The following is a 25,092-nucleotide window of genomic DNA, read 5'->3' as shown; positions in this document are numbered from 1 at the left end:
AGCATGCAGGCTCTCTAGTTGTGGCATGAGGGCTCTGGAGCGCACGGGCTTAGTTGCCCTGCAGCATGTGGGGTCTTAGTTCCTTGATCAGGGATTGAACCTGTGTCCCCTGCATTGGAAGGCAGATTCTTAACCACTGGACCACCAGGGAATCCCTTTATACTCTTCACACAGATTCTCCATATGTTAACATGTTACCGTGTTTGCTTTATCTCTATACATACACACACATATATACTAACATCCATTTACTTATATTTTCTGAGTTCTTTGAAAGTTAGTTACAGACATATGTCCTTTTACCTCTAAATGTTTCTGTTGTATGTTTTCTGAAACCAAGGACAGTTCTTTTAAGTAACCACAGTACAAATGATACAAATGAACTTATTTACAAAACAGAAATAGACTCACAGACATAGAAAAGAAACTTATGGTTACCAAAGCGGAAAGGTGGGGGGGGGACGCGGGGGTGGGCAGGGGATAACTTTGGAATTTGGGATTAACGCTACTACTTTATATAAAATAGATAAACAATAAGGACCTACTGTATAGCACAGGGAATTATATTGAATATCTTGTAATAACCTATAATGGAAAAGAATCTGAAAAAAGAATAGATATAAATGTATAACTGAATCGCTTTGCTGTACACCTGAAACATTATAAATCAACTACTTCAATTAAAAAAAAATAAGAACAGTACAAATTGTCAAAATCAGGAAGTTGAATGTATAAACAAACTTTGGTAGCTCCATACAGCGATACTACTTGCCAATGAAAAGGAAAGAACTGCTGATATATGCAAGAACACAATGAACAAATGAATCTCACAAATGAATGTATTATGTTAGGTGAAAAAAGACAGACTCAAAAAATTACATACTATATGATTCATTTTATGACATTTTAGAAAAGACAAAATTATTGAGACAAAAAATAAATCAGTGATCACTGGGGAAAGAGGTTGTAACTATCAAGGGGGATTTGGGAGCTGATGGGACTGCTTTACATCTTGATTGTGGTGGTTACACAGCTTTATGCTTTTGTCAAAACTCAGAACTATACAACAAAAAAGAATAAATTTTTCTATATGTAAATTTTAAAAGCAGGAAACAATCAGGAAATTAACATTGATACGATGTTATTAGTTCATCCATAGACTTGTTTCATATTTTTCCAATAATGTCCTTTATACAAACCTTATGTCATAATACCCACTCAGTAATACCCACTTAATAATTACCCATCAAGAACAGATAAAGGGTGGGGAGGAAAAAAATTGTGGATATAGGCTAGGTAGTTATTACTCATCCTGTTAGGCTCAGCTCACTTATTTTTCATTGTATAATTCAGTGCAGAGGAGTTTACCATCAATTTTGTTTCAGCCCCTCCCCCCCAATAACCTCAGATCACAAACTGCATTCAGTTACATCTCTTTAGTTTTCTTTAACCTGAAAGCAGTTCCTTATGACCTTGACATTTTTTTAAGTACAGACTAGTAATTTTATAAGATGTCCCTTAATTTGGGCTAGTCTGTTGTTTTCTCATGATCAGATTGAGGTTATGTGTTTTGAGCAGGATGACCTCAGAAGTAATAATGTGTTCTTCTCAGTATATCATATCAAGAGGCACATAAGGTTAAGGTGGTATCTACCAGATCTCTCCACTGTGAGGCTACTGTTTTTTTCTTTTGTAATTATTAAGTATATTATGGAGAAATATTTTGAGATTATGTAACTCTCCTGTTATTTGTCACCCACTAATTTGTGTGATTAGTCTTACTTGCATCTTTTAGTTACCCTTAAGTAGAACTTACTGGACATAATGTAGCTTGATGACCCAGGACAGTTGTGAACGTTGCTTATTGGGATGCATCATAGTTGAAGATACAAGGAATAACTGTGCTACTGAGCTCTCCTGGGTGATGTTGGAGAGCACAGGCTTTGAGAACCTGTTGAGGTGACTATTAGGTATACACAGCTATTTCATCATTCCCGGCCACCCTCAACTGTAGAGCTATTAATTTCTTATTCACTGGCTTTCTGGCTCTCCTCTTCACTATTAGTAGGGTACCTTACTCCTTGCTCCTGATATCATGACTGTTTAATGTCCCTGCTCCTATTTTATGCAAGAGAGTTGAATGTTTTGTATTGATTTGTATCTCATGGTGGATGGTCCAGTAAAAGTAAAAAATGAGTAAAAAGAAGTTGGGAAAAAAGAGTAAAAAATGCTGGGTTAATCTATCTAAAAAGAACTAGTTATAACAGTGTTTTTCTCTTTTTCGTTTTTGTTAATGTTGAGTTACTTTTTAAAAAAAAAAACAATGCAATATATAATATATATATCCTTTGCCCTGATGGGGTGGAGAAGGGAAAGGAGCTCCTCTACAGCTCTATGTTCTGCTCTCAGGTAGTAATTATCCTTTAGCTCCCTTCATCTTTTAATACCTTAGACATTCTTATAATACCCACTCAATAGTTTACTATCTAAATCAGATAAAATAGAGGGTCAGAAGCAAGAAAATTATTGATGTGGGCTAGATAGCCACTACTCATCCTCTTAGGTTCAGATCACTGTTTTTCACTATGTAATTTAGTATAGAGAGTTTGCCGTCAAATTTTTTCCATCCCAAGCACCTGTAGAGTAAAAATGTGATTTATAACGTCTTCAGTATAACAAACTTCCACCAAAAAGTAATTAGGCTTCCAACTTTATTATAATGACATTTAAAAAAATTTAATTTTGAAATATAGGACCTTACATTGAATTAAACAGGTTTAGGTGATCTGAAATGGTATTTTATTTAAAGGAGGGTGTAGAACTTCATGGTCTGGGAAATAGTTACTTGCAAATTATAAGTTTAAAATTGAATACTGGCTTAATTAAATACAGTTAAAATTGAATATTGGCTTAAGTTTTTATTGTATAAGACATTTAATTTTAGCATTTAAAACATTTGATCTGTACTTTTTTTTTTAAGCAAAGTTAAATATACAATTGATTTTATGGGTTTAATGTTGACCTTTCCCTTCCTTTTATTCTCTTATAATGGCGTATATTGCTAGTTTCCTTATCTGGAATGCTTTATTTTATTTTACTTTAGTTTATTTTTATTTTTAAATTTTTTTGGCCACACAACATGGCTTCCTAATTCCCCTACCAGGGATGGAACCTGGGCCCTCGGCAGTGAAAGCATGGCGTCCCAACCACTGGACTGCCAGGGAATTCCCTGGGATGCTTTATAGTCATGAACTCAACTATATCTCTCCTTCATTTTTCTGTAGATAGTCTACATTCCTTTTTTCCCCAAAACAGAGAGAAAAAGCAGAATTCTAAAGTTATTGAGCCTCTATCCCTTACTTGTAACATAGCATTTTTTCTTCTTCTTTGTCCCTAAAATTGACCTTTAATTTAAAGTGATCATTACAAATGTAAAATTATCAAGTTAAACCTCATAAAAGATTTCTGCCCAAAAGAACCTTAATGTACTGACCTGTCAAGGTGACAGACAAGGCACACAGATGTTAGCCACAGAGGGCCTCTTGATACTATATGTATGCTATTTATCCTTTAATATCTTTTAAAATATAATATTTGATACAAAGCAAAAGATTCATAATATCTAAATTTAAAACACTGTTATGATCCTATATTCTAATAATGATTTCATACTTGTATGAAGTTTTTCAGATAAACTCATATGTTGGATATAATTTCTGGATCTAAAAGTAACTCCTCAGAATGTGATGAATATATGTAATGTAATGAGTAAATCAGCTGCAAATTCTAAAATGTTAACATTACACATGGAACTGTGGAAAATAGAGCCCAAATAATGTGTACTTGGATTTTCTGTATTTTGTCTTGCAGAGAGTGATTTACATGTGTTACCAGATTTTTTAAAATTATTTTTTAATGTGATAAAATACACATAACATAAAATTTATCACCTTTAACATTTTAAAGTGTACAGTTCAGTGGTATTAAATACATTCATAATGTTGTGCAACCATCACCCCCATCCATCTCCATAACTTTTCATCTCATAAAACTGCAACACTCTACCCATTAAACCATAACTCCCCATTCCTCCCTTTTCCCAGCCCCTGGTAACCAACATTCTACTTTCTGTCTCTATGATTTTGACCACTCTAAGTGTCTTATATAAGTGGAATCATACTGCATTTATCTTTTTGTGACTGGCTTATTTCACTTAGCATAATGTCTTCAAGGTTCATCCATGTTGTGGTTTGTGTCAGAATATCCTTCCTTTTTAAGGCTGAAGATTATTGCATTGTATGTATATACCACATTTTGCCTATCCATTCATCCCTCAGTGTACACTTGGATTGCTTACACGTTTTAGCTGTTGTGGATAGTGCTGCTATGAACACAGACATAAAAATATCTCTTTGAGGGCTTCCCTGGTGGCGTGGTGGTTGAGAGTGCGCCTGTCGATGCAGGGGACGCGGGTTTGTGCCCCGGTCCGGGAAGATCCCACATGCCGCGGAGCGGCTGGGCCCGTGAGCCATGGCCGCTGAGCCTGTGCGTCCGGAGCCTGTGCTCCGCAACGGGAGAGGCCACAGTGAGAGGCCCGCGTACCGCAAAAAAAAAAAAAAAAAAAAAATCTCTTTGAGACTCTGCTTTCAGTTTTTTTGAGTATGTACCCAGAATCGGAATTGTTGGATCATATAGTAATTCCTTTTTTAATTCTTTGAGGAACCATACTGTTTCCCATAGCTGATGTACCATTTTACATTCCCACCAAAGGTGCACAAGGGTTACAATTTCTCAGCATCCTCATCAATGCCTGTTACTTCCTGTTTTTTGTTTTTGATAATAGCCTGCCTAATGAACATGAAGTACCTTGTAGTTCTGCTGTTCATTTCTGAAATGATTAGTGATGTTGACCATCCTTTCATGTGCTTGGTGGTCATTTGTTTATCTTCTTGGATAAATGTCTATTCAAGTTCTTTGCCCATTTTTTAATCAGGTTGTTCTGTTTTTTTGTTGCTGAGTTTTTACAACTTCTCTCTATATTCTGGATGTTAATCCTTTATCAATAAATGATTTGCAAAATTTTTTCCCATTTTGTGGGTTGGCTTTTACTCTGTTGATATTTAGAACTGTGAACTTGCTTGCAGTTGAATTGTTATTTCCCTCTTTTTAAGTATTTAAAAATCTCACTGACGTTTTAGGGCCTTCTAGCTGCTGTTTGAAGTATAATGGCAAGAGTGGACTCTAATCTTAAACTACTGATAAATTTTATTGCTTTGAACTAACTAAGCACTATGCTCTTTTTAATAAAGAAAAGAAAACCAAATCAGAGAAAAGAGGAAGAGAAATAACTAATTGTTTTTAGGATCCAGACATGAGAACTTGGACCAATCAAACATTTACTATGGTTTAAAACTAATTATTTAAAAGAGAAGGCAATAATCCTGGTCTAAGTTGTTATCAGCTAAGTATAGACTGGAGCTTTCTTGTGTCCAGTGCCAAAGAACAATAAACTAGACATAATGAATATGATCTGCTAGGCAGTGCTTAAATATAGATGAAATACTTTTCTACCTAGATCCCTACCTATATTTATTTATATACATGGGCATATATTTTCCTTTACATAAGTGTATGTCTGTATGTATATAAATCTTCAAATGAACAAATGCATAAATATACACGGTATTCTAGCTTACAGAATTAAAAATGTAATTCAGTTTACTCCCACAGAATAAGATTGAAGATAATGAGAACTGAATTAAAGCTTACTTTCTTTCACAGAATTCCTCAGAGAGAGAAGACTGTAATAATGGCGAACCCCCTAGGAAGATAATACCAGAGAAGAATTCACTTAGACAGGTATGAAATTCAGTCTTACTTAAAAAGCTACCAACAAAATAAAAGACAGGAAACCCTCAATTTGCCATTTGTTAAGTACTGGAGCTTAAATTAAGAGTACTCTGAAGTTGGTCTGGCTCTAGCCATCAATTTCAGTCAGTTACATTGTTTTCCCAATCATTTAAAAAATATCCTAGGTATACAAGTACAGGGCAGTCAATTGTTTATGTGTAGTGAAAACAAAATCAAAGAAAAGCTTTCTTGGAAAAATAACTTGAAGTGCATCTTAAGTGCAGGTAGTAGAATGGTCCTCTTTAAACCTTACTTTTCTATTAAGATTTTTCATACATTAAAAAATAATAATAATCAAAAGAGATCTACCTATGATGAAGTTAGCTCCTTTTAGTCTAAGCAATATTTGTTTGCTTTTTCTAGAAGTAAAGGCCATTATTAATGACAACTTTAAAATAATTTTTACTCACCACGGTGCCCCCACTCCTCAAACTTTCTCTTTGAAAGTTCAGTTCCATGGTGCTCTGTTTTTAAAAATTAAAATGTTCAAAAACATTTAGTCAAAAAATTGGCTCTTCTCACTGCCTGTAGCAACCTCTAACATCTTCCATCCCTCACTGGCAACAAAAACAAGTTCTTACAGTATTGCCAGCAGTAGTAAAAATAATTTTATTTTACTTGCACTTATGGCATTATTCTAAGAAAAAGAAGAAGAGATTAAATATTTGTTGAGCACCTACCATGAACCTGATACTTACTTTACTTCACTCTCACAATAACCCTGTAAAGTTGCTAGATATGATTTCCATTTTATAGATGAAGAAAATGGAGGCTGAGAGAGATTCGATGACTTGTTTATTTAGCAAGTCAGTGATTTGAAACCCAGATCTCAGCGTTGCCAAAGCATTTCTACTTCTGTCTTCTAACTCTATAGGTTGTAGACAGTGTTAATTTAGGGGAAAAGTAGTTGAAATTGTGACACTCATTTTTTATTTACTATATGTTAAAACATTTTTGGATGGGCAAAATTTCTTTTATAAAAATAATTGTGTGGTAAGTAGAATTGAATCAGTTCAGGAAGCTTTGTTAAATAGCCAAAAGATCAGGGATTAATATTGTTCAGTTAGAGCATTAACTATTTGGAGATAAACACCTAATCTATAAATCTAAATATATAGGACAAAATTGAATTAAGATAAATCTGGAGGTGGAAACACTCTGCCCCACTATACAGAAACAACTGTCAGAAAACAATGACATGACAAAAAGTTTTGGCAACTTTATTTAAGCTAACAAACGAATTTTCACTCTGCAAAGTTATAAATTAATTTTAATAGGCTGATCCAGATGGTCCATTTGGAAAATGGATAGGCTGATCTGTTGAAAATTAAACTAAATTTATCTCTCTCATACTTCAAACTGAAGCAAGAGAGAGAATCGTGCCTATTAAGTCCAGCACATACAGATGGACCAGCAGGTCACACATGGGACTAATCTGATTCATTTAAAAAATAAATGCATACATTATTGAATCATTTTATACTTGCAAGATCTGTTGTGTGCAGTATTTGAAATAATGTTTTTTTCATTGCTTTTTTAGCAGGTTCTCTTTACCCCCTCTGCTTTAATATAACAACCGTTTTTGGGTTTGTTTTTGTTTGTCCTCCTAGTGCTCCAAACTGATTTTTCTAATATCTGTCATTCAGTGTTGAGATCCAAGCTCTGGAGATTAATTAGGTCATGAGGCTTTTCCTCCTCCTTTCTTTGTAAAGGGTTTTATCTCCATTCTCTTTGTGAAGAGCATGAACTCAATGTTCTTGGAAAGAGAAATGGCCTTTAGAAATGGGGAAGTAGGAGATCCTCCTGGGGCACTCGGAGTCTTTTAGCTTCTGGGTGTTTTAACAGCCCCATGAATGCAGATTTGTAAATTTATTGCAGTGCCATCTGGTTTTTTGCTCGAACCAGATTACTGTTGGCTTGTGTCTGTCTATTGTGGTGGTCACTCCCTAGGAGCTTGCCCTCTCAGTCTTAGGGATGAATGATGAATAGCAGGGGTCAATAGAAGCAGGTCACAGGGCAGCTGTCCAGGATTGCCCTGAACTTGATTACACCACCGCCAAGTTTTTTAATGTAGGATGTAGTATATAAGCTGTTTAAACTCCCTCTTTTCGCCAATGCATATGACAATAATGAAGTGCCATTTGCTCCCCCCACCCCACCTTTAGTCAAGTTATTATAGATAAAAAGATGTCAAAGCTGCCTTTTACCTAGTGTTGATGTAGGTAGGATTTGCATCATGTGGGCCAGTCCCTTGAGATTCTTTTGCAGACTATTTCTAATGGGGTTTCAGGAACTCTTTCACCACTGATTTTAAAATGCCAAGTTATGTTCTAATAAATTTAGTGTTGTTTTAAACTAATTTTAGAGCTTATATATATTATTCTAAAGTATAGTTTTACCATTGTTGATAGGATATGACCACTGCCTGTTAAAACTTGGAGTTATTTAACTACTGGAGGAGCTGAAAGAAGTATTATCATTACAGTCTTACAGACATTAAAAGGGTAAAAGGGAATATTACAAATAACTTTAAGCCAAAAATTTGGCTTCTTCCATGATATGGATGAATTCCTTGAAAAACACAACTTACTGAAACCAAAACAAGGTGAAACAAAATTTGAATAGCCATATGTCTATTAAAAAAATTGAATTATTAAAAGGCCCATATGGTTTCCTGGTGAACTCTATCAAACGTTTAAGGAATAAATAACACCAAAATAGAAAATAGAGAAGGAAAGAACACTCCCTGACTTGTATTATGAGTTTACCATAACCATAATTCCAAAACTTGACAAAGACCTAGCAGAAAAAAACTATTGAAGGAGAAAGTCACGAGACATTACTTCCTGTGTCACCAAGTCATTTTGTATACCTGCTTTTCCATTTCATTTCCAACATCAGAAGGCAGTAGAGGTCAGGGTGGGGGAAAGTAATGCAATGTATTCTTTAAATTTTCTAAGTTTTTGAATAATCTTCTGACATCTTGGCATTAAGTGTAAACTTTTATTTAAAGGACGTACAAAGTAGCTACAGTTTTCTTTTTACTTTTATTCCTAGAATGTGAAGCCAAGAAAACCATAGCAAATGTGTTCATAGCTTTTATTCATATCTGCAAACAAGGGCAAAGGCCTGAGAGGATACATGAAAGTACTCATTACTTTTTGAAAACATAACCTTACAACATGCAACTCCTTCTTTGCTTCACATTGGTGCTAATAGGATCTGTCAACCCTGCCTTTCTCTGTAATTGAGTAAATTGTGACCTCTGTCTAATCCTTCTCCCATCCCCCATTCCCTTTGTGTATGTGTCCACTTACCATCCTGAGAACGTGGGTAGTGATAAATAAAGCATTGAGTAGTGCTCTCTCAACTCTTTGAAAGCAGCATGATGCCAGCCCTCTAGTTATATTTCTTTAAGTGTTTACGTTTTTCTGTATTCTTTCTCTTGTGTAGCTGGAACCCTGGGGATGCAAAGCCATGAGAGAGGCCAAGAAGCTAACAAAGTAGCTGTCTCCCTTGTTAGCTTGTTCCTTTATTCTTTAAAAACAAGATAAAAACCATCTGGCTCAGGGCATTACATTTTCCTCCCCCATGCACCTCTATAGATGGAGACTTCACCTGCAGTGAGGGTTTACATTGATTAGGGAGGGAGCAGTAATTCAAGCTTCCATCCTCTTCAGGGATACTTTGCAGTCTTTAAAGGTGCTGACCCACTGAGTTAAACTGTCAAGGGAGGATAAAAAAGTATCTTCATCCCAGGAGGTAACAGCTGCTAGGTTTTCAACACCTTGCATGCTGCTGGAAAAATGTCACAATTGTCAGCTGAAAGAAAAATGACTCTGTTGTCATCTTCTGTTAATGACTGGGCCTTATAAAAGGAACTACATAAGCCTTTTAGAAGGAATAAGTAGCTGTTTTCCTTTCCTACCACCTTCCCCCACCTCTCCCCCAGATTCCTATGTTGTTCTAAACATTACCTTGGAGTAGATGCACAAAAAACAGCGGTGAAGAACTTAAAAGTTAAAACAACCCCGTGTAAGCATGGAGGTCTGATTGGCATAGCTCCTTCATACAGTTGGCTGAGTAGGAGGAACAGGCACATCACTGACACAGAAAATGACATTATCGTGTGTATTAACAAAACAACAACAACAAAAAGTCATTCATAAGCCAGTGAACTGAGAGAAAACATACTGTATTTCTGCTCTTTGGAGGACAATTTGTTTTCAAGCAGCATCCAGATGGGTAAATACCACGACATTTCTTTTTTCAAGAGAACCACTTCTTTTCTTCCTTTAAAAAAAAAAGGGGGAGAGAAACTCACTGAATTTACTTCCTTTGATAGCTCTGTAATGTTTGTATATAATGGCATTTCCCTTCTTTCTAATTTGATTGATGAGGGTAAAAGGTTTAATGAAGTCCCTGATATCAGGCAGACAGGTTTTTTTCCTATTTGTTTTAGGTTAGTCATTTTAATTGTATTGAGTAATTAGAAGGTACACACAGCCAAGGGAGCTTTGTTCTGATAATTGCTCAAGAAAATCCATTCCCTATCTGCCTTTGCTTTGTGTTAAGACATTTCTCCCCCTAGTGGCAATAGTTAGCACTTTGTCTTGGCAGTAGGCAAGGTGTAATTGCAATATGACAAACTGTGCTTCAGGGACTATCTTGTAAATACTTTAGTTTAGGGTTTGGCATTATTTCATTATATATGTGTGTTTTTTCCCCCTAAGAAACTTCCTACCTCTTTTTTTTTTTTCCTGAAGTGCTTTGGGCTTTGGATGGAAAAAAATTGCCTGAAATGTTTATTAAAAAAACAAACAAACAGTAGTGCATCCTGGGTAATGTTTTGCAGCTTGACTTAATTTTAGTCATCTGTTTTAATTACCTATTTATAAAAATGCTTTTGCATTTGTAGACATTATTTAATACTTTGGAAGAAGCACCTCATTTGAAATAAATAAATAAATTGTACTTATTTTAAATAGTCCATATAAAAGACCTTAAAGGTAATTAATGTAGGTCCCTTAAGTAAGACAAAAATGATCTTTCCAAGTCTGATGAAGTGATTTGTTTATTTAACTTCCCACTTTGGCTGAATCCTTCAGAGTCTAATAACTTTTTTTTTTATGTTTTTTGCAATTTGTGTCTAGCTACAAAAACCCTTCTTCAAAAACAAGCAATTTAATAACCAGCTTTCTTAAAATTACTTTGAGGAAGGAAGACTGTATAGGGGGTTGGTGTGGTGTTTTATTTTTATTTCAGTGTAATCATTCTTTGATAAATTGTGTAATCGCTGACTTAGTAGAAAAACTATTATTGAACTCCTGGGTTGTAATGACCATAAAAAGTGTATTTTCATATAGAGACTTGAGATATTGTGCATAAATTATAAAGGAAACAGCTTATATGTTGGTTGAAGTCCATATGGGCCTAATTTATTTTGTGTTCAGTGCTTAATCTGGATGTACCATTAAAAAGGTGGGAGGGGCTATTGTATCCAGTTGTGTGAATCCTTAAAAAATCTGCCCTAAGAGCAACATGGAATGAGATCAGACACAACTTTGCATCTATTGAATGAGATTTGGTAGCATCATTGTGGCATTTTTTAAAGCCCAGTTCCACCTTTCCTAGATGTCACTTTTTAGTTTGCTTTTTTATCCCACATTCTTGCTGGGGACTTGATTTGATGTTTTTATTTTATATATAAAATATATATAAAAAATATATATAATCTGAATCTCATTATATATATAGAATATATAGAATATATATATTCTATATATTATATATATAGTATATATAAATATTATATAATATATATATTCTATATATTCTCTCTCTCTCTCTCTCTCTCTCTCTCTATATATATATATATATATATATATATAATCTGAAGGTCCCTGTGTACCCCTCCCCACCCCCTAATTACTAACCATTTTCATTACAACTGTATCTTGTTTTGCTGTAGGGCTGCTGAACAGATTTCTTAAGCAGCTTTTTGCAAGGTTAAAAGAATGCAGGTAACAAGTTTGTGTCATTTTAAATATATACCTTCTAGTAAATAAGGAGAAGTCTGGCAATCAATCCCTTTTAGTGTGTTATATGTTTCACCTGACAACTAAACCTTCTATTGATTAGCCATTACTTTGTTAGATAATCCTATGTCATTGAATCCCTTGTAAAAAATTAAACTCTTTAAAATGTTTTACCCTAGCAGCAGTGTGAAAATTGAAAACTTGTTCAGAATTACAGCCTGCTTTCACAAAGAAGGTAGTTTTCAGCAAGGCATCTTACTGGTTTATGCTTATGTGCTTTATATGCAATATAAAAACATATTAAAGTACTGTAATGCAAAATTCTCTGTCTCTGGTTTAGCAATGAAGCTACCTTTTCAGATGTTGCCTGGTTACAGAACCTATTTTGCCTGTGGCTCTTATACTCACTAGTTTATTTAGCTGGAAGGAGTCTAATAATAGTAAAATACTGAATGTAAAATATTTGATTCTTTAGAAAGCCTTTTTATTTCAGAGTGGTCTAAGGACTGTGATCAGTTTTGGTTTACTAATCTAGGTGACTTCCTTTGGGGAAAAAGAAGATCATATACCCATTTTACAGATGGAATGTCTAGAAAATAAAAACCTATATATATCCTTACTCTAGAAACTCCCGCAGGTACCCTAATGTTCCCCTGAGTGTGTTATACTCATTTCTGAGGGGAAAAGGAATTTTGGAGGAAAAATTAGTTTTCTACCTGCCATGACTATTTTATTCAGAAAAATAAAATAACATTTTTATTAATTAACTGGACAGACCTCTAATACTTTATCCCCTAAATATTAACTGCAGACTTTTATATTTTCATTGAAATAAAGTTTTCATACAGTGAATTATATAGATATTAATTGCATAAGTCAATAAATTTTTGATGTCTTTCCAATTGTGTAACCACCACCCCAATCAAGCTATAGGACATTTTCATTACCCAGGAAAGTTCCCTTGTTCTCCTTCCCAGTTTCCCCACCCACAATGAATCAAACATTGATCAGATTCCTGTCATAGATTAGTTTCGCCTTTCTTGAATTTTATGTAATAGAATCATCCATGTTGGGGGTCTCACTATCACTCAGCATAATGCTTATGAGATTCATCTATACTTCTGTGTTTATCAGTGGTTTATTCTCTTTTATTGTACAGTAAATTCCATTGAATAAATATACTACAGTTTGTTTTCCATTCTTTTGATGGACACTTGAGCTATTTCCGTTTTTATAAATGAAGTTGCTGTGAATGCTCTTTAAGCTTTTTTGGTGAGCATGTGTTAAATACTTTTTCATGTGCTTTTTGACAATTCACATATTTTTTTTTGCGAAGTATCTGTTTTTTTGCCATTAAAAAAATTGCATTGTCTGCCTTATTATTGAGTTCTAGGTAGTCCTCTGTCAGATATGTGTTCTGAATATTTTCTCACAGTCTATATCTTGCCTGTTTATTCGTGGTGTGTTTTGATGAAAAGTTTCTAATTTTTGAATGAAGTCCAATCAACCCTTACCCCATGATTATGAAGATATTCTAGGTTTTGTTCTATTGATAGAAGCTTTATAAGTTTTAGCTTTTACCTTGAAGTCTGATCCATTTCAAATTAATTCTTTTTTTTTTTTCTTCTTCTTTTTTTTTTTTTTTTTTGGCGGTACGTGGGCCTCTCAGTGTTGCGGCCTCTCCCATTGCAGAGCACAGGCTCCGGACGCGCAGGCCCAGCAGCTATGGCTCACGGGCCCAGCCGCTCCGCGGCATGTGGGATCCTCCCGGACCAGGGCATGAACCCATGTCCCCTGCATCAGGGGGCGGACTCTCAACCACTGCGCCACCAGGGAAGCCCTCAAATTAATTCTTAAGTGCACTGTGAAGTAGAGTTTGGGGCTCATTATTTTCCCCATGCTTTTTTTTGACTGAAAATTTTTAAGATAGTTTATTTATTTTTTCCTGCAGTTTATTGTTAACATTTTATTGTGCTTATTTTCTGATTGTTTGGTTGGCTAGTATTTGTTTGCTCATTTATTATTTATATATATATATTTTTTCTTTTTGCGGTATGTGGGCCTCTCACTGTTGTGGCCTCTCCCGTTGCGGAGCACAGGCTCCGGATGCGCAGGCCCAGCGGCCATGGCTCACGGGCCCAGCCGCTCCGCGGCATATGGGATCCTCCCAGACCGGGGCACGAACCCGTATCCCCTGCATCGGCAGGCGGACTCTCAACCACTGCGCCACCAGGGAGGCCCCTATATTATATGTTTTGAAAACCATGAGTTCACACTGATACCTCCAGTTCCAATACAGTGACACAGAGTTTGTTTTAGATTTCTCCCTCTACATATTTGTAATTCTCTTTTCTAATAGTAAGAAACCTGGTTTGAGTTTTTTCCTTTTAGCACTTAAAAAAATCATGTTCCCCAGGGAATTCTGTGGTGGTACAGTGGTTAGGACTTGGTGCTTTCACTGCCAAGGGCCCAGTTCAGTCCCTGGTCGGAGAACTAAGATCCCGCAAGCCACAAGGTGCAGCCAAAAAAAAAAAAAAAAATAGTGTTCCCTTGTCTTCTAACCTTCATTGTTTATGGTGAAAAATCTGCCATTATTTATATTGTTACTCCCATGTATGCAGCATCCCTTTTTTCTTTGGCTGCATTTAAAGTTTTGTCTTTGTTATTGGTTTTCAGCAGTTTTGACTGTGTTGGGCCTAGGTCTTGTTTTCTGATTTTTGGGTTTTTTGTATTAATCTTCTGGGGTTTGCTTATCTTAGATCAGTAAGCCAATGGTTTTCACCAAATTTTAGAAATATTTGGTCACTATTTTTATAACTTTTTGTGCCCCATTCTTGCCTCTCTTCTGGGTCTCCAATTACACAATGCTAGAGCATTGAAAATTGTCCCACAGGTGGCTGAGACTGTTCTTTTTTTCTTTTACTCTTTCTGTTCTTCAGATTATTTCAGTTGAATCTGTCTCTGAAGTTCATTGGCCTTTTCTTCTGCCATCTCCAACCTGCTTTTAAGTACATCCAGTAAATTTTTAATTTCTAGAATTTGTTTGGTTCATTTTAGTTTTTTATTTTAAGGGTGAAAATTTCCATCTGTTTACTTATTGTGATTGTATCTTTCTTTAAGTTGTTGAACATATTTGTTATAGCTTCTGTAGAGCCTTTATGTACTAATTCCCATAACTAGATCATATTGGGGTCATTTTATATTGATTTCTTTTTCTCTTTACTATGGGTCCCATTTGTTTTCTTCTTCTCATGTCTAGTGTTTTTGACTGTATAGTGGACATTATAAACAATACATTGTGGAGACTGGTTTCTTTTATCTTCCTCTGATTATCTTACTGGCTGACCACTGTGACTTCATACTTGGTTTATGTTTGTTAGGGCAGGTGTGTTTTGGTTTTGACCTTAGTCCTGAGGCACATCCCTTAGTCCTGAAGACTTACTCTTTAGTCTAAATGCAGGGTCTTTCTAAGTTTTCAATGGAAAGTTTGAGATGCCTATTAAGCCCCTCTAATTTAGTAGGAATCAAATTCAAAACCTTGTCTCCCCTCATGGGCAGGAGCTGGAGTCTCTGCTCAGATCTTTCAGTCTTCTAGCTTTTACTTTCCATTGGAATATTTGGAGTCTCCCATTTATGTAAGTAGTTTGAGGGTTAGCCATGGATTTGAGGGAAATTTATATGCATGTTTTGATGCTTCCTCCCTGACTTGTCTCTTTCTATTTTCTATTTTTCTTCTCAATTTCTAGCCACTATGGTTGCCCTGAACTCCATCTTCTGACATCTCAAGCTGATAGGCTGTGGCTTTCTAACTGAATTTTAGTCACCCTGCACCAAATAGCCTAGTGAGTACCCTCAGGGAAAAAGCATGTAAACATGGATCTTACCCAGTGTGATTCTCCTTTTTCAAAGTCAGTCCACATCTCCCGCCAATTTCTGCCTACTTTTGGTCAACCTCTAGTGCCTTTGTTATTTTAAAATATTTTTTCCATAGTTTATAATTGTTATCTGAGAAGGGGTTAATCTAATACAAACATCTCTGCCATTATTGAAACCAGAACTCTTTGACTTAAAGTTTTATTTTATTTAGTATATATCAATTGCTTCATAAATGTCTTAAAAACACATTAAGTTTCATTTTTTTAAAATTGTATTGTCAGAAACTAATAAAAAAATTGTATTGTCAGATGACATAAATCACAGCAAGATCCTTTTTGACCCACCTCCTAGAGAAATGGAAATAAAAACAAAAATAAACAAATGGGACCTAATGAAACTTAAAAGCTTTTGCACAGCAAAGGAAACCATAAACAAGACAAAAAGACAACCCTCAGATGGAAGAAAATATTTGCAAATGAAGCAACTGACAAAGGATTAATCTCCAAAATTTACAAGCAGCTCATACAGCTCAATAGCAAAAAAACAAACAACCCAATCCAAAAATGGGCAGAAGACCTAAAGAGACGTTTCTCCAAAGAAGATATGCGGATTGCCAACAAACACGTGAAAGGATGCTCAACATCACTAATCATTAGAAAATGCAAATCAAAACTACAATGAGAGGGCTTCCCTGGTGGCGCAGTGGTTGAGAGTCCGCCTGCCGATGCAGGGGACATGGGTTCGTGCCCCGGTTCAGGAAGATCCCACATGCCACGGAGCGGCTGGGCCTGTGAGCCATGGCCGCTGAGCCTGCACGTCCGGAGCCTGTGCTCCGCAACCGGAGAGGCCACAACAGTGAGAGGCCCACGTACCGGTAAACAAACAAACAAACAAAAAAAACTACAATGAGGTATCACCTCACACCAGTCAGAGTGGCCTTCATCAAAAAATCTACAAACAAATTCTGGAGAGGGTGTGGAGAAAAGGGAACCCTCTTGCACTGTTGGTGGCAATGTAAATTGATATAGCCACCACTATGGAGAACAGTATGGAGGTTCCTTAAAAAACTAAAAATAGAACTACCATATGACCCAGCAGTCCCACTACTGGGCATATACCCTGAGAACTCCATAATTTAAAAAGAGGCATGCACCCCGATGTTCATTGCAGCACTATTTACAATAGCCAGGACATGGAAGCAACCTAAGTGTCCATCGACAGATGAATGGATAAAGAAAATGTGGCACATATATACAGTGGAATATTACTCAGCCATAAAAAGAAATGAAATTGAGTTATTTGTAGTGAGGTGGATGGACCTAGAGTCTGTCATACAGAGTGAAATAAGTCAGAAAGAGAAAAACAAATACTGTATGCTAACACATATATGGAATCTAAAAAAAAAAAAGGTTCTGAAGAACCTGGGATCAGGACAGGAATAAGACGCAAATATAGAGAATGGACTTGAGGACATGGAGAGGGGGAAGGGTAAGCTGGAACGAAGTGAGAGAGTGGCATGGACTTATATATACTACCAAATGTAAAATAGATAGCTAGTGGGAAAACAGCTGCATAGCACCTGTGACCACCTAGAGGGGTGGGATAGGGAATGTGGGAGGGAGTCGCAAGAGGGAGGAGATATGGGGATATATGTATATGTATAGCTGATTCACTTCATTACAAAACAGAAACTAACACACCATTGTAAAGCAATTATACTCCAGTAAAGATGTTAAAAAAAAAAATTGTGTTGTTGGGACTTCCCTGGTGGTCCTGTGGTAGAGAATCTTCCTTCCAATGCAGGGGATGCGGGTTTGATCCCTGGTCCAGGAACTAAGATCCACATGCCGCGGGGCAACTAAGCCCGCACGCCACCACTACTGAGCTCGTGCGCCTCAGCTAGAGCCCGTGTGCTGCAAACTACAGAGCCCACGCACTCTGGAACCCGTGTGCCACAACTACAGAGCCCACTTGCCCTGGAGCCTGCGTGCCACAGCTAGAGAAGAAATAAAACCCACACGCCACAACTAGAGAGAAGCCCACACGCCACAGTGAAGAGCCTGCATGCCACAACGAAAGATCCCACATGCCTCAACGAAGATCCTGTGTGCCACAACTAAGACCCAACACAGCCAAAAATAAATTAAATAAATAAATCTTTTTTTTTAAATTGTGTTGTCTGTACATGAATAGTGTTTGTGGTATTAGCGGTTGCAAAAGAAGTACTGAACCTGAGTCCAGAATGTATTAGTACATGTCCCAGTAGTGCCTGTACACTAATGTCAAATGATTGTTTATTCTTTTAAAATATGTGTTTGAAATAATTTCAACTTAAACAACATAAGAATAAAACAAATGGATAAATTTTTAAAAGTTTAACTTGTTTAAATGGAAAACCAAATTTATAATGTTATTTTTCCCTATTTTCTTAAATTTTATTCTTGTCTATTTACTCTTTTCCAAAGAATGATAATTGACCAAAAATGAATTATTTAAAATATCTATGCATCCATTGCTAATATAAATAAATACATAAATGAATAAGTAAACAAATGGGAAGAACTATAGCGCTTCCTTAAGAAGAATTCCAATTAATAGATGTAGATGGAAAGAGAAATTTAAAAGTCACCATTAGAACACCACAGTAAAAATTACAACAGGCAAGATCCACCAGTATGCTACAATTAGCAGGCAAAAGTTGAAGCAGAAGCAAAATACTTGCATAGTCTTCAAGTATTTCCCACAATATATTTAGTAATTTCTAAAGGAAAAATAATAAGCTTATAATAGAGAATCTTGGCAGACACAACCTTAGGCAAGTGGTCAAGGTTAATATCACCAGAAGTACTCAGCAACATACCTCTTGACTTGATGCATTGAGAAGGTTATATCACTTCTGTTGTATCCTTCCCTATAATGTATAACCTCAATCTGATATGAGAAAACATGAGACAAACCCAAACAAAGGGACATTGTGTAGATTAATCAGTACTCTTCAGAAGTGTCAGAATCATGAAAGACGAGCAAAGACTGAGGAATTGTCACAGGTTAGAGGAAACTAAGGATACACAGCAACTAAATGCAATGTGGGATCTTGGATTAGATCCTGAACAGAAAAAGGATGTTAGTGGAAAAACTGGTGAAACTCAAATAAGTTCTTAACTTTATATTGTACCAAAGTTAATTCCTTAGTTTTGATAAATGTTCTGTGGTTGTGTAAGACATCAACATAAAGGGAAGCTGGGGGATTTCCCTGGTGGTCCAGTGGTTAAGAGATCAGCTTCCAATGCAAGGGACGCAGGTTCGATACCTGGTGGGGGAACTAAGATCCCACATGCTGCAGGGCAACTAAGCCCATGCGCTGCAACTATTGAGCAAGCCCACACACTGCAACTAGAGAGTCCACACGCTGCAACCACAGAGCCCGTGTGCCACAACTAGAGAGAAGCCCGTGCACCACAACTAGAGAGGAGCCTGTGCACCGCAACAAAAGATCCCGTGTGCCACAGCTAAGACCCGATGCAGAGAAAAATAATTAATAAATAAATATTTTTTAAAACATAAAGGAAAGCTGGGGAAGGGTATACAGAAACTCATATCTATTTTTGCAACTGTTCAGTAAATCTAGAATTTTAAAAACTTGATTCTTTCCTATTATTGGTTATAAGAGATCGCCGACGTCTTAAGATTTTTCTCTTTAATTTCAACACACATATTTATAAAAATAGTTCTCAAGGAGTGTTCTTAGAACAGCAGCATTAACATCAGCTGGGGACTTGTTAAAAATGCAGATTCTCAGAAGCTCTGGGGATGGGACCCAGCGATCTGTGTTTTAACAAGCCCAGATGATTCTGACATGCACTATTGTTTGAGAGCCATGACATTTACTATCAGTAAAAATTTAAGACTAAAAGGAAACATTTTAATTAATATATTGGCAAGTTTGATTACAATAAAGTATAACCAGTGTTTTTTTTAATTGTGGTAAAATACATGTAACATAACATTTACCATCTTAACTATTCTTAAACATACAGTTCGTGACATTAAATACATTCACATTGTTGTGTAATAGTCACCACCATTCATCCGCATAACTTTTTTTTTTTTTTTTTTTTTGCTGTACGCGGGCCTCTCACTGCTGTGGCCTCTCCCGTTGCGGAGCACAGGCTCCGGACACACAGGCTCCGCGGCCATGGCTCGCGGGCCCAGCCGCTCCGCGGCATGTGGGATCTTCCGGGATCGGGGCACGAACCCGTGTCCCCTGCATCGGCAGGCGGACTCTCAACCACTGCGCCACCAGGGAAGCCCCGCATAACTTTTTTAAAAAAAATTTTTTTAAATTTTATTTTTGGCTGCATTGGGTCTTCGTTGCCGCGCACAGGCTTTTCTCTAGTTGCGGCGAGCCGGGGCTACTCTGTTGCGGTGCGTGGGCTTCTCATTGCGGTGGCTTCTCTTGTTGCCAAGCATAGGCTCTAGGCACGTGGGCTTCAGTAGTTGTGGCTCACGGGCCCTAGAGCGCAGGCTCAGTAGTTGTGGCGCACTGGCTTAGTTGCTCCACGGCGTGTGGGATCTTCTGGACCAGGGCTCGAACCCATGTTCCCTACATTGGCAGGCGGATTCTTAACCACTGCACCACCAGGGAAGTCCTATCCACATAACTCTTAACATCTTGTAAAACTGAAACTCTGTACTCATTAAACAGTAACTCCCTATTCCCCGCTTCTCCCAGCCCCTGGCAGCCACCATTCTGTTTTGTTTTGACTATCTAAGTGGAATCATACAGTGTTTGTCTTTTTGTGACTGGCTTATTTCACATAGCATACCGTCCTTAGGTTTCATCCATGTTGCAGTATATGTCAGAACGTCTTTCCTTTTTAAGGCTGAATACCATTCTACTGTATGTATATACCACATTCAGATGAATGCTTATCCATTCATCCGTCAGTGGACACTTGGGTTGCTTCCACATTTTAGCTATTGTGGATAATGCTGCTATGAACATGGATGTACAAGTATCTCATCAAGACTCTGTTTTCAGTTCTTTTGGGTATATACCCAGAATTGGAATTGCTGGATCATATGGTAATTCTATTTTTAATTTTTTTGAGGAATTGCCACTATACTGTTTTCCACAGTGGCCGTACCATTTTACATTCCCACTAACAGTGCACAAGGGTTCAAATTTCTCCACATTTTCACCAACACTTGTTTTCTGGTTTTGTTTTGTTTTTTTAATAGTAACCATCCTAATGGGTGTAAGGTGGTATCTTATGGTAGTTTTGATTTGCATTCCTCTCATGATTAGTCATGTTGAGCAACTTTTCATGTGCTTTTTAGCCATTTGCATATCTTCTTGGATAATCTCTGTTCAAGTCCTTTGCCCATTTTTGAATAGCTGACATCCCTGCCTTTTGTATATACAGTAAAGTCACTGCTGCTCACATACTTGTTTGTGGGCACATCAGTGGCACTTTTGGGCTCTCATTTTCTTTACTTCCCCCGTCTACCTTGTCCCGCAGCTCCCATAAATCTGGTATTTACACATAGGATCTATTTGTTTGTTGATTTTGAGAAATAAGGCAGAATTTGAAAACTACACGACAGTATTTCAGTATTTAAACCTATTTCCAAAAAATTCTCTTTACAGACCTACAACAGCTGTGCCAGACTCTGCTTAAATCAAGAGACAGTATGTCTAGCAAGCACTGCTATGAAGACTGAAAATTGTGTGGCCAAAGTAAGTAATATTACACATCAATATATATTATACCACATCATAATAATGGTTTATCTATAGACATCTTTACTCAGTATTGCTATTAAAGACTATTATAGGATTTTTTAATATTTATTTTATTTTTATTTATTTGGCTGTGCTGGGTCTTAGTTGCGGCGTGTGGGATGTTTTAGTTGCGGCATGTGGGATCTTTAGTTGTGGCATACAAGCTTTTTTTTTTTTTTTTTTTTTTTTGCTGCACGGGGGCCTCTCACTGTTGTGGCCTCTCCCGTTGCGGAGCACAGGCTCTGGACGCGCAGGCTCAGCGGCCATGGCTCACGGGCCTAGCTGCTCCGCAGCATGTGGGATCTTCCCGGCCCAGGGCACGAACCCATGTCCCCTGCATCGGCAGGCGGACTCTCAACCACTGCGCCACCAGGAAAACCCCATACAAGCTTTTTATCTTTAGTTCGGCATGCAGGATCTAGTCCCCTAACCAGGAATTGAACCCAGGGCCCCTGCATTGGGAGCACAGAGTCTTAACGGCTGGACCACCAGGGAAGTTCCTATTATAGGATTTTTAAAAAGAATGTAGGAGGCATCATTTTATCCAAGCAGATTGCAAGTTGGAGTTTCTTTCTCTTCAGTTGCAGCAGAATTTTTTGATAATGTGTTCTGGTCACACTTTAGTCTAATTCACATTTGTTGCTTTACACTAGTTATGGATTATTACAGATAAGATTTGTGTGGGACTTCCCTGGCTGTCCAGTGGTTAAGACTCCTTGCTTCCACTGCAGGGGACACAGGTTCGATCCCCGGTCGGGGAACTAAAGATCCTGTGTGGTGCGGCCAAAAAAAAAAGATTTGTATAAAAAAAATACAGTTATTCTCATAAGTTTGTTGGTGGTTTTAAAATGTAATAAGTATAGAGTACACCATTGTAGGATGGTGAAATATGCTATAGAAAATCCAATTATTATATCACTATTATTATTTATTGAGTGGCTATTGATAAAAATACCACTTTTGGTGATCTTGATCTGACTGGACAAGTATGTTTAATCACGCATATGGAGCTTCTTGTTTCTTATGTATAAATGTGTGCCATATCTATAGCCTAAATACAAAAATAATCTTATGTATTAGAGATCTTACAATCTAATAATTGTATCAACTATGCCTCAAGTTTTCCATCTCTAATTACTCAGGAACTTTGACCGAAATTTAGATTTCAGCCATTTAAATTATTCCAGGAGTAAGTAAAAGTACAGTACGGGCTCTGTTTCTAGACTTCTACTCTGCATATCTGCAAAATTACTGCCTTTTATAACTATTCAGGGATTTGTCACTTTTACAACATTCCCAACTTTAAATAGTTTAATCTATTGTCTAATCTAGTGTTTAATCTATACACTCAGCGTCTCTGTTACTGTTATTATTAGAGCCAGGCCTGGTATCATGTGTCTCCATTCTTTGCTACAAAAATCAAGGAACAGCAATATTTTTTATTTTGTTTTATTTCTTAAAACATGAAGTAGTTTCAGTTGATAAAGGACATACTTTATCAACTGAAAATATATCATACAAAATAGAACCATTGGAAATGATCCATATAAGAAATGTCGGAATTTATTAAAAGTTATAGTGAAAAAAGGTAGAGTTAATCAGTTCAGTTCTTAAATTAGAATGTCTTAATAATTTACTGCAAAATATGAATATTATAAATTAACGTGTATTTATTTTTCAGTCATATAGTCACAACTAGCCAAGTGCTGATTGACCCTATTTTTTATCTAGCATTTGTACATTGAGGAGACCAATAATTTGGGCCTTTGAAAATAATCTTTTTCCTTTTTGGCCATGCTGTTCTCAGTTTCATCACAAGTGGGTGACTTCTGGCTAAACAAGGTAAAATCTTAGCATGAGCACCGATCCAAGGACAGGGTGACGATTTTAATGAGTTACATTGAGAGCTGGCCAAGTGAGCATCTGTTCCTTTTGTTTTCTCAATACTTTGTAAGCCAGGATCTCTAAGCTACATAGCTATGTTGGTGTATGTCTGTATGATGGGTTCTTTTTTCCTCTCCTACCTTCTACTTTAGAGGTGCATGGTTAGAAATCTTGTGGCATCTGGCACAATGGTATAATTTCTTCTATGCTCTTGAGTGAGGAAATAAATTTGCTCATTGCTGCTGTTTCCATTGCTCTCAAATGGTGACCCTCTCATCCCATTCTTGCTTATTTTAGCATTATTCTGCCACCTATATCCTTTCATCATCTCCTTAAACACCCTAATTTAATAACGATTTCTATCATTTCCTAGTTTAGGAACCCACCTAACTTTCTGATTCCTTTTATTGGCCCATCTTCATCTTCTGGTTCATTGCTTCAGATCTGAGCCAAATAATCAGTTGGTCGGTGGCAAATAAAAACATGTAGCTGAAAATTCTCTTTGTTGCAACAGTCTCCAGTGAAGTGCCAATAACATGGGAATAGGAAGAATTTTCCCTTTTTTATTTACATATGTTATGTGTATCTCATGATTCTGTGCTGCTTCTACTGGCCTCATTTATTGCTTGCCCTTTGAAAAGTAATGACTTGCCATTATTTTTGTAGGTCTGTAAGCTTGTCCCTATTTCATGCTCTTCACCTTTAGCCCTTAACTGGATAGTTTCACCTGCTATACTTGATATGGCTGCATTGGTTTTTAACTTGGTACAAGTATGTGTTGTTGATTCAGATTGTGCTCCAAAGTGGCCTTGAATGTCCAGCTCCATGGAGAGCAGCTAAAATATGGTGATATCAACCATTTTGGTCCTCTAGTTCAAAACAACTAATTCTGATAGGTGTGACTTTGGTTTGGGTGGAGATGGTAATTAAAGTCTAAGACCTTATTATTGAAAACTGTTTATATAAGACATTAATACCAGTTAGTCCCTTTAAAAACAGCAATCCTGTTATGTTTGGACCCCTATAATATGTTGTATGTGACTTCTTTGCCAGAGATATCTTAAAATAAATGTTTTATAATAGGTGTATGAAAAGAGACACTTAGTCCTCTTTAGAATACAAGAAGACAAAGTTGTAAGGCAAACTACAGCCACCCTCGGTTAATAATCTTCTGAATCTCTGACTTGAAGAATGAGTCTTAAGAAAATATTTTAAAATAAAAATGGAGGAAGGGTCATTTTATAGTATAACTTAATCCAAGTAATATTTGGAGGCATTGAGATGTTTTTTATTTCTTCCAAAGCCTTCCTTCTTACTAATTATAGCCCTGTAGTTCATGAGGTTTGTGTTTGGAACATGATAAGCTCTGTGTTTATTGTAGCTTTAAATGGACAGTCATTATTGACCTCCAACTTAATCTTTAAAATCAATAATCATGTTGTACCTAATTGTCAACCTTCATGATGTCTTTTAATTGGTAAAGAAAGCTTACTGGAAAAATAAAGAGCATTAATTTTTGTTATATTTTTATTGACTTTAAGTATTATTGAAAATTTTTGTTTTCAGGCTTTTCCCTAATTTACCCTTACACACACACAT

At 36.6% G+C, this 25,092-nt stretch overlaps 1 protein-coding gene across 10 annotated transcripts in view; it reads left to right on the top strand.

Annotated features, from left to right (window-relative positions):
• BTRC (beta-transducin repeat containing E3 ubiquitin protein ligase) overlaps window positions 1-25,092 on the top strand; it is a 189,801-nt gene that overhangs the window by 94,873 nt on the left and 69,836 nt on the right. For 8 of the 10 annotated variants that reach the window (XM_060100582.1, XM_060100566.1, XM_060100529.1 and 5 more), the window contains 2 exons: window positions 5,782-5,859; window positions 21,475-21,564. In XM_060100582.1, the coding sequence (XP_059956565.1) occupies window positions 5,782-5,859; window positions 21,475-21,564 (168 nt within the window). The remainder of the gene's footprint in view (window positions 1-5,781; window positions 5,860-21,474; window positions 21,565-25,092) is intronic. The other 2 variants (XM_060100590.1, XM_060100574.1) reach the window with 1 other exon arrangement.

The sequence above is a fragment of the Mesoplodon densirostris genome, chromosome 1 (genome assembly GCF_025265405.1).
Source record: "Mesoplodon densirostris isolate mMesDen1 chromosome 1, mMesDen1 primary haplotype, whole genome shotgun sequence".
In the NCBI taxonomy this organism is placed as follows: Eukaryota; Metazoa; Chordata; class Mammalia; order Artiodactyla; family Ziphiidae; genus Mesoplodon; species Mesoplodon densirostris.
Note: the sequence above shows the minus strand (reverse complement) of the source record. Positions and strands in the feature narration are given on the sequence as shown.